The 14549-nt window shown below is 45.9% G+C and overlaps 1 protein-coding gene across 6 annotated transcripts in view; it reads left to right on the plus strand.

Moving 5' to 3' along the window:
* The window catches only part of STXBP5 (syntaxin binding protein 5), a 2430573-nt gene that overhangs the window by 2354207 nt on the left and 61817 nt on the right, over nucleotides 1–14549 (plus strand). For all 6 annotated transcript variants that reach the window (XM_069606830.1, XM_069606829.1, XM_069606831.1 and 3 more), the window contains one exon: nucleotides 3195–3306. In XM_069606830.1, the coding sequence (XP_069462931.1) occupies nucleotides 3195–3306 (112 nt within the window). The remainder of the gene's footprint in view (nucleotides 1–3194; nucleotides 3307–14549) is intronic.

Raw genomic sequence — 14549 nt, forward strand, 5'->3', positions numbered from 1 at the left:
TCTACCCCTACCTGGACGACTGGCTCATCCGAGCGAAGACGAAGGAGCTTGCCGTGGAGCACACGGCAAGGACCGTCCAACTACTCACGGACCTGGGATTCTCCATAAACTACGCCAAGTCCCACCTGGTGCCCGCGCAAGACGCACTGTTTCTGGGAGCGAAGCTCGACACAGTGTCACTTCTGGCCTCTCCGTTGGAGGAAAGGACGAGGGCCATCTTGGGCAAGGTGCAGCGGATGCTGGTTGCGGACGCGGCCAGGGTGAGGTCCATCAAGTCCCTCCTCGGAATGATGTCTTCTTGCATTTATCTCATCCACCTGTGCAGGCTCCGGATGCGCCCGTTGCAGGAGTTCCTGGACGCGCGCTGGATCCAGATGACAGGCAGCTTCGAGGAGAGGATCACACCCGACGAGAGTTTCCGACGAGCGATCCGGTGGTGGGGCACCCGCGCGCATCTGACGGCGGGCTTGGACTTCCAGACCCCCGGCCACCAGAAGTCAGTGACCACGGATGCCTCCCTGGAAGGGTGGGGAGCGCACACCGAAAATCTGTACGCGAGAGGCCTTTGGCTTCCGACGGAGAAGTCCCTCCATATCAACGACCTGGAGTTCCGTGCAGTGTTTTGGGCCCTCAGGTCCTTTCTTCCGCCCCTCAAGGGCAAGGTGGTGAGGGTCTTCACCGACAACACCACCACCATGTTCTACATCAGGAAGCAGGGCGGTACCAGATCCCCAGCCCTGTCCAAGGAGGCGTAGGATCTGTGGCATTGGGCCGTCGCCCAAGGGATGTTTCTGGTGCTGTTTCATCTGGCAGGAATAAAAAACACCATCGCCGACTCGCTCAGCAGAGAGCTGCGCTTGTGCCACGAGTGGAAACTACGACAGGATCTAGTGGACCGCCTCTTCCGACCGTGGGGCACACCCCAGACCGATCTGTTCGCGACGGCGACGAACTCCAAGTGCCAGAGGTTCGCCAGCAGGTTTCCCCAGCTGAGGAGCAAGGGCGATGCTTTCTCGTTCCCCTGGGAGGGCCTGTTTCTATATGCGTTCCCTCCATTGCCGTTGCTGATCCGGCTCATCAACCAGCTCAAGAGATCACGGTGCAGGATGATCCTCGTCGCACCTGCGTGGCCGAGGCAAATATGGTTCCCGGACCTTCTGGACTTGTCAGCGTCCCCGTCAATCAAGCTGCCAGTGGACGCGGATCTTCTCTTCAGGGAAGGAGGCGCCATCCTCCATCACGACCCGAAGTCGCTGAACTTGCAGGCCTGGCTCCTGCAGCATTAGAGTTTGGAGGCTACGACATACCGGCCGACTGCAGAGAGGTTCTTGCTAAGGCCAGGGCGTCCTCAACTCTTAAATGCTATGGACACAAATGGAAGAGGTTCTCTGTCTGGTGCCACGCACAGAAGATTAACCCTCTACGGATTAGGGCTCCCCAAGTACTGCCGTACATACTGACGCTGGCCAAGGCTGGACTGGCGCACGCATCCATCAAGATTCATCTTGCTGTGATCTCCCGATACACCAGAACCATGGGACGGACGTCTTTGTGGTCTCATCGTCTGGTGAAAGAATTCATGAAGGGTCTGTTCAGATCGTTCCCGCCGGTGAAGGCTCCGGCCCCGGCGTGGGAGCTCAACGTGGTGCTCACCAAGCTCATGGGACCTCCGTTCGAGCCTCTGCACTCGGCTCCGTTGAAGTTCTTGTCGTGGAAAACAGCGTTTCTTGTGGCCATCACCTCCGCACGACGGGTGGGAGAGATCCAGGCCCTTTCCTGCAAGCCCCCGTACTTGACTTTTCACGACACAAGGGTAGTGCTCAGGACGCACCCCTCCTTCATGCCCAAGGTGCCGTCGGACTTCCACCTAAACAAACCCTTGGTATTGCCTGTTTTCTTCCCGTCGCCTTTGTCGCCGGCTGAAAGGACTTTGCACTCGCTGGATGTGGCTAGAGCGCTGAAGTTCTACGTGGACCGCACGAAGTGTTTTCCGAAGACGTCACAACTTTTTGTGAACTTTGTACCTGTCAATCAGGGGAAGGCTCTCTCGAAGGCCTCCATTTCCAGATGGCTCTCCGGCTGTATCATGTACTGTCATCGGTTGGCAAACCGACCGCTGCCTGGCCGTCCGAGAGCCCACTCCACCAGAGCGATCGCAGCTACCACGGCGTTCCTATCTGGTGTGCCCTTGCTGGACATCTGCAGGGCTGCTACGTGGAGGTCGACGCACACCTTCACGAAATGCTACTGCGTCGATCGGGATTCCAGGGAGGAGTCCAGCGTCGGCCAAGCAGTGCTGCGCAACCTGTTCGCCTAAGGTGGGCCTGGTGAGGAGGTAAGAATTGCTTAATGTTGAGTTTTGGATATAATGCTTAATGTTGAGCCTTTGCCACCTCCCGTGGTTGTGCATGTGTGTACTGCTATGTATTCTTTTATTAATGAGCATGTGAATCCATGCCAGACCCCATGCTGAAGAAGGAACAAGTTACTTACCTGTAACTGTTGTTCTCCAGCATGGGTCTGGCATGGATTCACATGCGAACCCTCCCGCCTACCCCTCTGCGGTTCTTCACTTGGCCATACTGCCACTTCACGTGCTACCAAATCTGAAGATGGCTGCCAGAGGCGGGGCTTGGGGAGAGGGCAGTCATTGGCTGTGGTCAGTATGACGCAAAGATCAGTGATTGGTTACTACTACGAAAGACAAATCAGAAACGAAACTGATACTGATTTTTCTTTACCGAGGATTCCCAGCCTGACGACGGGGAATATTCATGAGCATGTGAATCCATGCCAGACCCATGCTGGAGAACAACAGTTACAGGTAAGTAACTTGTTCCTTATCTAAAAACATGGTCCCCATCTATTTGCCCAGTCTTTAGTACCTCTCAAACCCATGATTCAATCTGAACTGCGGTTATTTTTATGAATTGGGCCTTATGTTTTATGATAACATATATCTGAAGTGTTGTTAATTCCTAGAGCAAATCTTTCATTGGCTGTAGCCCACTTTGAGACATTTCCATAGTATAAATGAGTGGGCTACTTATGAGAGTTAATTCAGGAAGTAATTGCACATTCTTTTTGGGTTTTCTTTGACTTTGAGATTTGTATCAAATAATTAATTTTTAAAAATACACCTTTGTATCCTGGTTTTCTTTGTGAAATGTTAATGCCATGTGTTTGTCATGAAGGAGATGCTGGGTGAACTCTTCACACCGGTAGAGACACCAGAAGCACCCAACAGAGGTTTCTTTAAGGGCTTGTTTGGCGGAGGTGCACAGTCGCTTGACAGAGAAGATCTCTGTAAGTCTGTCTACATATTTATTTTTTTATTGGAAGTCATGCACGTTTCTTTATTCATGTATTCTATTTGTGTTCTATGTTGATTGTGAGGAATGCATGGCCAATGGCAATATAGACAGACATAGGAAATAAAGAATAACTTGCAAGAATGAGAATTATATGAAGTTGGAATATTCTTTATCAAATGGGTATCCTGGCAAACATAATTTGTTTTCCTTTTTTATACCAATTAATTTTAGAAGTCTTTCACATACCTTTTCGCCCACGTGACATTGTCCTATTATCAGAAGGGATTCCTGTGCAATGTGGGTTATGATTTCCGGTCTATGGAGGTGTGTTTGAGCTTTTCGGGCACCTCATTTTGCTAGTCCATTATCAAAATCATTTTGATATCACGAGGTTCTTTTACTGTACAGTGACATTTTTCTGTCCCTAGTTTATAACCAAAAAAATAGGTTTATAAAATAGGTATCCACATAGTGCCTCCATCTATGCAAAGTTTGATTTACTGGTGCTCACGGTGCAAGACTGTTGTAAAACACATTTGCACAGTTGGGGGCTAATTTTCTTTTACATTCATTTTTTTTTTTTTACGTTGTGTGTTTCACTATCCTTTTATGCCAAAAAAGTAACATGCACAAAAATGAATCCCGTTAAAAAAAAAGAAAAACAGGTTTTGATTTGATGTACTGAGTAAATGGTAAATTCTGTTAGCCATGCAACCACATTTGATTTGCACCCACAGACTACCTCTGGAACTCCTAAAACAGCACATCTTTCCGTTAAATATATTTGCTAGTATAAAGTGCTTCAGTGGGGACTTTGTATTTCCTTTGGTGGATGCCTATTGTACACTGGGCATACAACGCTGTCCAATGTGTGTCAGGTGCATCTCGTACAGTGGTACATGAACACTATCTGGGTTGTTTGTGGCCAAAGGAGGAGCATGGATCCTGAGCAGAGAATTCAGTATTTGGGAACATGCACAGAGTTGTCAGCAGTATCTTATTATACTCTGTGAAATGTGTGGGGTGAGGTTGACTGATAAAATAAGGAATTCCTCATGGTGAACTCTTACCTTATAAAAGAATGGCACCAACCAAAAATAGCCTGCCATAGGCAATTATAAAGACTCATCGAAAGACTGAGCCTCAGCTAACCACATGAGTTCAACGCCCACCTGTATTCAGGATACCACATAAGACATGCTCCCACCAAAGATAGCAGACAGGCAGAGCCCACCAGATCCAACGCAGCCAGAGTGGACCCAAAAATAACACTGCCATACATTTAGACAAAAAAAGGAACCTCACAATACCAGCCTGGAGCACCCACAAACTACAGAACTATGCAAAGAAATGCTCATCGGTGACAGCCCCCAGAGAAAATAATCGCCCCATTCTAATCGACCAAGCCGCCTGCAGAGTCTGGCCCTACCTGCCTGCAGAGTCCAACTACAGCCTTTTAGAGAGAACAATGTTAGCACACTACACCCCATTCAGAACAGCAACTGAACACCAGGACCCCCCTTCTCAAACACCTCAGAACATCAGTGCCTGCAAAACCGTGAACTATTAACAACCCTATAGAGACTGGCAATTTGCCTCCAACCAGATCCACACCTGAGAGACCAGACAACTCTCCTAAAGAGACTACAGGGAGAAGAGAGACTATCTTCTGGCCTGCATAACACTAAAACCCTCCTACTGGAGAAGCTGGGCCCCCAACCCCGTTCCCTAACCTCAAAAGATCAGAGACAGCCCTCATCTATATGGTCCCCACCTATTTACCCAGATCTGTAGTGCACCTCTCCAACACCTGCTTCACCCAGCTCTTCTGGGGCTTACAGTGCTTCTTTCTCTCGACTGCTTCCCCCACAATTTTTCTCTGCCAAGACCTGCAGTGCACTTCTCCCTCTGCACCTACTTCCTCTCCCCTAACCCCCGCCTGGCGCTGCAGTACGCCTCCATGTATATGACCAGTGCTGAAATGTCCCTCTTAATCTGCACTCATTTCCCACCGTCTGTTCCTCCACGTCCCTGGTTCTTCCGCCATCCCTCTGTCTTTTGGTGCAGTGTCATTGTTCCTCCCTTCCTGCAACCTTCCCTCCTTTTTCTGGCTATCCTCTCCTCCAATTTCTCATACCTTTCCTTACATGTGCCTGTGTGTTTGTAGTTTTAATCCAGAATCTTTTTGGCGTTTTATAAAACAATGCATATGAATCCACATTCGCATCCACACGGCAACATTGCATTTAATCATTAGTTACAACAATACAACCTCAATACCCTAGCAATAGCCTTTTGCATTTGACATGAAAGCATATTATATTTATGGCTACTGCAGTCTCAGTGGAATATAGAGCTCAGAAAAGGTGGACAGCAAAGAGAGGGGCATTAAAAGACAACTGATTTATAAAGCAAGGCATGTGTAAAAGGAATAGATGAAACAAGGGAATCTCAGGATAGATATGGGGAGATGGGCAAGAGAGAAATGTATAGGGCCTGGGAGATGCATTAGAAAAGTTAACAAAAATATGGGGTTGACCATCACTAAAGGCTGCAAAAGTGAGCAAAAAGGTAATTAAATAGATAAATGATGGGGAACAGAGTAGGGAGGAATGACAGTTCAGAGAGAAGGGACAACTTGTTTAGTGCCATCCTGACTTCCCCCACCCACCCCCCCATATTTACAGCCTAAGATGGAGGCAAGCTTCCACACAGAAGTCACTCTTATCCAAAGTGCTCATTAAAAGCAAATGTTGGGTTAGCGTGCAGCCTGGATGTCTGCTTTTCTTTGTATCCACCTCATGCTTTCCTGGAGCTTGGTGCACAGAATAATAGATGTGGTCATCTTCTCTGAAATCACATCACAGTAAGCATGATTTATAAAAATGAAAAGCAATTAATCATTATTGTATCTTGAATTGCGTTGCGGTTGATTTATTCCTTGGAGTGGCTATCAAAAGTAGATTGAATGTCTTTAGGGATTCTGAAAAGCAAATGCCAAATGTCTTGCCTTTGCTAAAACCATCTATAACAGTACGTCTGTAAAACCAAAGCTTTCATTCACCCTGTCCCAGAGCCAATCTGCTACTCTGCTGAAAGTGTTTTTTATAAATAAATGAGAAAATCATTCCCCCTCCCCAAACTTGACAGGCTCCTTGGCTAATAATCTGCTGCCTGTTCTGCCCTATGTACAGCAGAAAGCAACAGGTATTTGCAGACCTCAGAAGAGGAAGCCATGATGGATGCAAATCACTAAAACCACTCCATGCTGATGCAAGTTGGCAGCTCGTCTTCTTAAAGGTTTTCCCTGCAAAATGAGACCCGACCCCCCACCCGTTGTGCAAATGAGGGCACAACATAAGAGTATAAAAGAAAGGCATCCAGCATCAATTCTTGGAAATGAGGTTGTGGAAGAGCACAGAGAGTGTAGTTTGTGCAGTTACCTGATCCATCCTCCAGAGCATCTGGCATCGAAGTATGGTTGAAACATTCAAACAATATACATAGGAGACTTGTGCTACCTGACTAAGTGAGCTGGGTATTATAGATGAGGGTCTACGAAATTGAGACAACCCCTATTTTATCTCCTGTGTAGCCTGACCTAGGCCATGACCAGGATTCCGTGTAGTCTGATTTGTCACTTAGGCATATATCTGCCAGTTTACAGATTAACAGCCTTATTTTCATGACCCTGGCACCTTTCTTCGCAGACATCTCTTTTTTCCAGGGTCTCCCTAGTCCACCTCCAACTCATTTACTCTTCCCTCCTACCCCCACCACTCCACATCGCCTGTCCCTAATTTTCTTGTTTCTTTCTTTTTGTTGTTTAATAAAATGCAATTTCATCAATATAAATGTATTAAAAATGAAAAATCCCCTTCATCACAGCTCTCACCCTTCAAAACTCTCCTAGACCTTGTAATCTTTGACGTTGCCCCCATGCTATTTCCTCCTATTTCTCAGGTGAGGACTTAGCTGTTTATATTCATCTAAATTCTTGAAGATCTGTGACACCCTCACTATGCTCGAACCCCCTTGCCCAATGCTCTGTTCTCGCTGCCACCTATCACCTGCACCCTATCTGCCTTTGCACCTTCTCTTCAACCTCTCCCACTACATTCACTCTTTCTATGGAAAGTTAACGCCACACAAGAGGATATTGGCACCACAAATCATACATTAACTTCCACTTATAACCTGCTCCTATCTATAAACATCTGCCTCTCCAGCTTGAACTTCCTCACCGGGGGACAGCTGTTCTCCATATCCTTAAAACAATCTTTTCTTCACCTAACATGCCCACTATCGGCCTGTCTCCCTTCTCTCATACCACTCTAAAGTCCTAGAACAGATAATATGTTACACAATTACCAACTTCTTGAATGAATTTGACGACTTTCTTCAGTCTGGTTTCTGTGGCCTCCACTTCATTGATCTGGCCCTTGCTCATGCCTCAAACCTCCTTATTTTTGCTAATCATAGAAAACTCACCTCTATGCTTATCCTCCTTGATGTTTCTTCAGCCTTTGACACTGTCCACCAACCCTATCTCTTTCAGATGCTCTCTAACATTCAGATCCAGAACACTTCACTTGCTTGGGTCGCATCCTACCTCTCATATTGTCCATTCTCCACCTCTTGAAACATGGATACATAGGATTGTACACCTCTGCCAGTGGGTGTCCCACAAGACTCGGTTGTCAGCTAACTTCTCTTCATCCTCTACACCTCGTCCCAATAGAAACTCATCTCAATCTTCGGATTCTCTAATTACCTTTTTGCCAATGACACTTAGATCATTTTCTCTCTTTCCCTCGCTCCTGAACTTCTTTTGATGATCTCCTGCAGTCTTTTTGTCATCCGACACTGAATGGCACTTTGCAGTCTTGTGCTCAAATCCTTTAAAACAAAATTAATCTATCTCCCAGCCCTCAATGCCCCACTCCTCTCACCAATATCATTTCCCTCTCAACCTTCTTACCCACTGCCTCAAATTTGCAAACCTTTTGGTCTTTTTGACGCAGACCTTAAACTCCATTACTACTCTCCCCTCTAACCCCAACTGCTGCAAATATCAACCTGCCAAAAATCAGGAAGTTCTGCCATCTCCTTATGAATCCTCTATCAAAACCCTATGTCTGCTCTGGAACCTCAACTGGATTAACTACTGCTTGAGGCTTCTCTTGTGCTCCCTCTTTACACCTTCACCCAGCTTGGCACAATTCCCAATGTCACTGCTTGTCCACTGGTATTCCCCCATCTCCCTCCACCATCTCTATGCCGGTTGACTTTCTATGACAAATCCTTCAAATACCTGCTACTTGTTTCTTTAAATCTAGTCTTGCAATTGTCCTGTCACTTGGCTTCTTACATATCTCACCACTGTGCTCTGCACAACCACAGTTGCTCAGTCTGCATGCCTTCTCCATTTCCCTCCTTGCCTTACACCAGTGCACTTCTGTGGCGTGTCACGTTTTGACTGGGGTGGCCCAAGTAGGCACTGACTTATGCAGTGGTAGCATGAAGTAAGACACCCCCCCTCAGACTCCTGGTAAGTTCCCATTCCACAGAACTCCATGGAATGGGAACCACTGAAGCACTGGTACTAACAGTGCCGTGCTTCAGCGATTTTTCTACCGGTAGGGGCATGAACTCCCGACAATTCGGGCCTGCCGGTAGTTCACTGCCCCTACCAGCAGGCTGAGTAATCCTTTCTGGAAAAAATGCTGGAGCCGGTAGTACCGGCCGTTTTACCAGCATTCTTTCCAGACCGTGTTACTCGTAAAGACCCTCTTTGTCTCCACTACCCATGTCTACTTTAATTACTAACATTAGTGCCTTACATGTGTTTAAAGTTTTTTTTTTAAAAGATAAAATGTACTACCAATCACAACAGAGTGTTACCATACAAATCTTACATATTTTATTTAAAGAAATTGTACTTCCAATAGTAGGCTACTTACAAAAGAAAACAATGCAGATTCAACAATACATTAACAGTATAAAGTGCCAACAACAAAAATAATATAAATGAGCCCTGGGTGGACCAAAATATTTAATTGACAAATTGTTTGAAGAACAGACACTGTAATAACATTACCAACAGATAGACCGGAAATCAGACTAGCTTAGTTTACAACAAAAGACTTGCACCTCTCCTAACAAACCAACAAATCTTGTTTCAACACTGTAACACGACTTATTAAATATCTAATCTGCTAAGAAATAAATAAGAATAACGCAACAGGTAACATTCAGGTTTGAGGCCAGTGATGCAAACAACTACAGGTACGAGGAACAAACCATTTCACCAGTTTAGAAACATGTGTATTGTTAATGGAAGAACACTTGTTAATCATAAGGCAGGTCACGTGGTGTGTTGGTAATACCTTAATCAAAATGTTTGAGCTCTAAACGAATGTTGATACCTTTATAACGCTTTGGTAAAATGTTATATAAATGGTATGTTTGGACCCAACAACACAGCAGCCAATCACACTCATGACATGTCCGGTCAGATAGCACAGTGAGTAGAGCGTTCGCTTTCACATCCAGCGGTGTAGGTTCGAATCCCGGCAGGGCCAAATTCAGCCTTTCATTCTACAGAAGTCGTACCGTAGGTAATAAGCAGCGCTCAGATGCCTGAGGGTTCGTAGTGCTATATAAATGCAAATTATTATTATTATTATTTGTTGCAATTGGCCATCTCAGCATACTGTTTTGATAAAGCAACGCTTCCAGCACTATTAAACTTCTATCTTGATATGTGCTTGGTTTGCTACAAAAGATACTAGCTGCCTTCTTGCAGCACAGCCCAGGATACATTAAAAACTGTTCAATTTGCCTGTTCTTGTGTTGGTTTGCAAACACATTTATGAAGTCATCCATGTTCAATGCCTTAGCTCTTCTTGATTCAATTTTTATTTATTTATTTTTTAAGTTTGTAAAGCGCACTGCAGCCCGAAGGCATAGATGCTTAGCACACCTAAATGGCTCACACTGCCATATACCATGGTTGTCCGCAAATGAATTTTAATGAGCTTTAGAGCTGAAAGGCTCTGCTCACAGGCACTACCGCTGACTGGAAGGGCTACAACTATTTTGCACATCCTGAAGAGCTCAAGAAACACCTCTTGATACGGTTCTAAAAAAAACAGTAAAGTCTATAATGTTTGGCAACTGCACCGCCCCATTCTGAGCCTTCCTTTTCAAAATTCTCGTAGCCATGTGACGGTCATGAGTAAGATCTTCATGATTGCAACCATACATGTCACCAAACCAAATACCTGAACGTCTTGAAGGAACTTACTGTTTTTAGGGTTTACGGCCTGTATAACTTTCATTATAAATACAAAATTATTAAACCTTTTTCTATATCACCAATAATGGAGTCAAGGATGGGTTTGAGTAGTCTGTCTGAATGCATCTATGCCATCATTACCCTTGCGCTGGCCTATAGTGCATGTCACATAAGGCCCACCAAGTTTGGAGCGAACTTTCTGTGATCTCATCCCACCATTCTCAACAGCTTTATTGGACTGTTTGGCTGTTTCGTCAGTGTCGTGCCACAGTTGATCACTAAATGTCTCAATACTGTACTACTGAAATGCATTGTGAAATTACTCCACCATGTCTACTGCCATAGATAAATTAACTCAGGGTGACTGTAGCAGGTCAGAAAGCAGCTTTGTGTTACCGAATCATTTTCGGGCAGGTTGCAAGGAGACCTATGAATGTGAGGTCAATATGTGCAAGCAAACCTTGAGCATCAATGGATCTGTCTCTATGATTTTCTGTGTTTATATTTTGACGAACACACAACAGTTGGTAACCTTTCCATCAAGTTCCTGCAACCAACGCTGTACATACCCATCTTGGGTCAAAGTGTTTTTGTACATCCCCACCACCTCAACCACATACCACCCCCCCCAACCCTTACCACCAGCTCTCACGAGAAGTGCCCGCCAACTGACCAAAGAAAGACTCATACCCTTCTTACAGGGACCTGCCTTCAGAGCCCCTTCTCCAAAGACACACAAACCCTGGCCAAAAACTACGATACTGCTATTACGGCAGCAATCAATGCTATCGCCCCACTTAAACCGCGCAAAACCAAACCCACTAGACACACCAACGCGTGGTTCACCCAAGACCTTCTAAAACTGCGCACAGACAAACGAGCAGCACTAGCTCAATGGCAAACATCTCAGGAAGATAAAGACAAACTTAACTTCAAATCCCTTGCAAATGAATATAAGAAAGCCATCATCAAAGCCAAAGCTAAATCATTTGAAGATAGAATCGCTGAGGCCAAATCGAACACCAAGGAAATGTTCGCCATATTTAGGGAACTTGAGACCCCTACACCCACCCCCCAAAACTTCACCAAGGATAAAGCATGGTGTGATGACATCCAAACAGCCATGCGTAATAAGATTAGCTATCTCCAAGCCAAAATTCTGAACATCAAACTAGCGCTCTCTCCCCCCGTACCCCCTCCCCAACCCCACCCCTCCCTTCACCCATAGTGGCCCCACCCACCTTCTCATTCAAACCCATCCAGGAGAAAGACCTGATCAACATCATGAAAAACATAAAACCCTCCAATTGCAAAGGTGACCCTTGCCCTGCCTCCATCATCAAATACTGCGCAGACACCCTGGCTCCTTTCCTAACAGCCTTTGTCAACGCCTCCTTCACCACAGGAAGAGTCCCCTCATGCCTCAAGGAAGCATGGGTCCGACCTCTCAAAAAAAACCTACACTTGACCCCACCTCCCCCAATAACTACCGCCCCATCACCACAGTCCCATTCCTCCTCAAGATTCTAGACAAAGCAGCCTACCTGCAGGTCCAGCACTTCCTCGAAGAGCACAACCTCCTAGGACTGAGACAATCCGGCTTTCGCCCTAGGCACAGGACAGAGACCGCCCTACTCGACCTCAAAAACCAAATGGATGATGCAAGGGACCGAGGCAAACCTGTCCTACTCCTTCTCCTCGATCTCTCAGCAGCTTTTGATCTTGTAGATCACGACATCCTCTGCCATCACCTCACCTCCACAGCCAACTTCTCCCAAGAAGTCACCACATGGATCACCTCCTTCCTCCAAGGCAGGACCATGCAGGTCTTCTCTGACCTAGCCACTGCGTCACCCACCATCATGCTATGTGGTGTGCCCCAAGGCTCCTGCCTCTCCCCTACCCTTTATAACATCTTCACCCGCCCCCTCTTCCTCATCCTTGACGCCATGGACATCTCTTACACCAACTACGCCGACGACACTCAGATCCTTCTCAAACTGACAGGCGACTATGTCACTGACTGCACAACTCTCAACAACATATATAACGCAATCCAAATCTGCATGGCTATCAACGGGCTCTGCCTTAACTCTGACAAAACTGAGCTCTTACTCGTAGGCTCCCCTGACACCCTCAAGAAACTTAACGCCCAGTTTAGTCACTTTACCATTGACTCAATCAGAATCCCAGTACTAGACACGGTAAAAACATTAGGCATCTATCTAGACTCCAACTTATCCATGACCAGACAAGTAAACGCCATTGCCTCCTCTGCTGCTTAGCATGCAAAACTCCTCAACGCAATCAGGCCTTTTCTGTCAAAAGACACATGCACCAACATAGCCAGAGCCATAACTGGTTTGCGGCTAGAGTACTGTAATGTTCTTTTCCTAGGGACCTCCAACAAAAACCTTGAGAGGCTGCAAGTAATCCAGAACAGTGCCCTACGTGCTGCAAAAGGCATTGCCAAGAGAGAGCACATCACCGCTGCCAGAAAAGCGTCCCATTGGCTCCCCACAAAGGAAAGGATCATACTGAAAGCGCTAAGCATCACCCACAAATGCGTCCACCTCGCAGCCCCAGTGCACCTATCCCAGAGAATCCACCCGGTCTCCTCCGCAATACCCACTAGGTCACCCTATGCAAACATGCTTTCAGTACCTAGGGTAAAAAAAGCCAGAGCAAGGGGCTCCAGCTTCTCTTACCTTGCTGCCTTACACTGGAACACCCTTCCCACCTCCCTGCGATCTGAACCTTCACTGACTGCTTTTCGTAAAGCCATGAAAACTACCCTGTTCACCTAACCAACACCATATGTCCAAGTTCTCATGAATAACATGTATGATGTATTATGTTGTATGATACCACCTATAGCCGATCACAGGTCCCTGCCTTACTGTAACCCAAGGCACAACCTGTACCCAGTGTAACTAAGTCTCCTTACAAGTAACAGCGCCACAATGCCCCTGGGCTGCATGTGTGCTATATAAATGTAATAAATAAATAAATAAATAACTCCCTATGATGGCCACCATAAATCTCTTTTTGAAGATCCAGCCATTCATGATGCAGGCAAGATCCTGACATATTCACATAGAGCTTCTCAAGCAGCGAGAAGAAGCAATCCGCGTCTGGTACTGACGTCACAGTGTCAACTAAGACCAAGTTCAGACAGTGTGCATTACAGTAGAGATAAAACGAATTTTTTGCCTCCGTCTTAATTCTGGCTGCCGCACCTGAGTGTTTGCCGTTCATCACTGAGGCCCCCTCTTGACCTTATCCTACAAGATTCGATTTGTACTGAAGGTCATAACTTTCTAAACACTGAATGATCACTTCCCTCAGCCCCTTAGCATCTAGATGTTGGGCATGTTGGAAATCAAGAAAACGTTCATGCACAGCCCTGCTGTAGTAATATCGAACTACTAATGACAGCTGTGCCTTCTTTTGCAGATCTTTGCTCTCATCAGCAATGACAGAGAATACCTCACTCTCCTTCACTTCTTTCACAATTGAATCACTCACCATACTTACTTGCTAAGCACTGCAGAATTGTATTCTGTATTGTATTGCTCGTCAATTTTGCATTGCCTTGTGCCTTCATTTATTTGGCTATCATAGGATTGTGTTTAGTGATCGTTTCTAAGAAATTCCCTTTGTTTTCAGATTCTTCATGTTCACGGTGACCTCTTTGTGCCATATTCTGTGTTGCTGTCAAAAGCGGTACATCTACAACTGTTTTAATGTAACTGCGACTCTCTTCAACGATCTTTCTGTACTCTTTGTTAGTCATGTATAATATAGAAGAATCTATTACCCACTTGTGCTCATTCCAAGCAAACATGGCATGGATGTGAGACTCAGATTTCTCCTGTAACTTAAAGCCACCATCTTTGAACATTGCTTTTTTCCAATGCGAAAACCTGATTCTG

The sequence above is a fragment of the Ambystoma mexicanum genome, chromosome 4p, assembly GCF_040938575.1.
Source record: "Ambystoma mexicanum isolate Mex_15411 chromosome 4p, UKY_AmexF1_1, whole genome shotgun sequence".
Lineage (NCBI taxonomy): Eukaryota > Metazoa > Chordata > Amphibia > Caudata > Ambystomatidae > Ambystoma > Ambystoma mexicanum.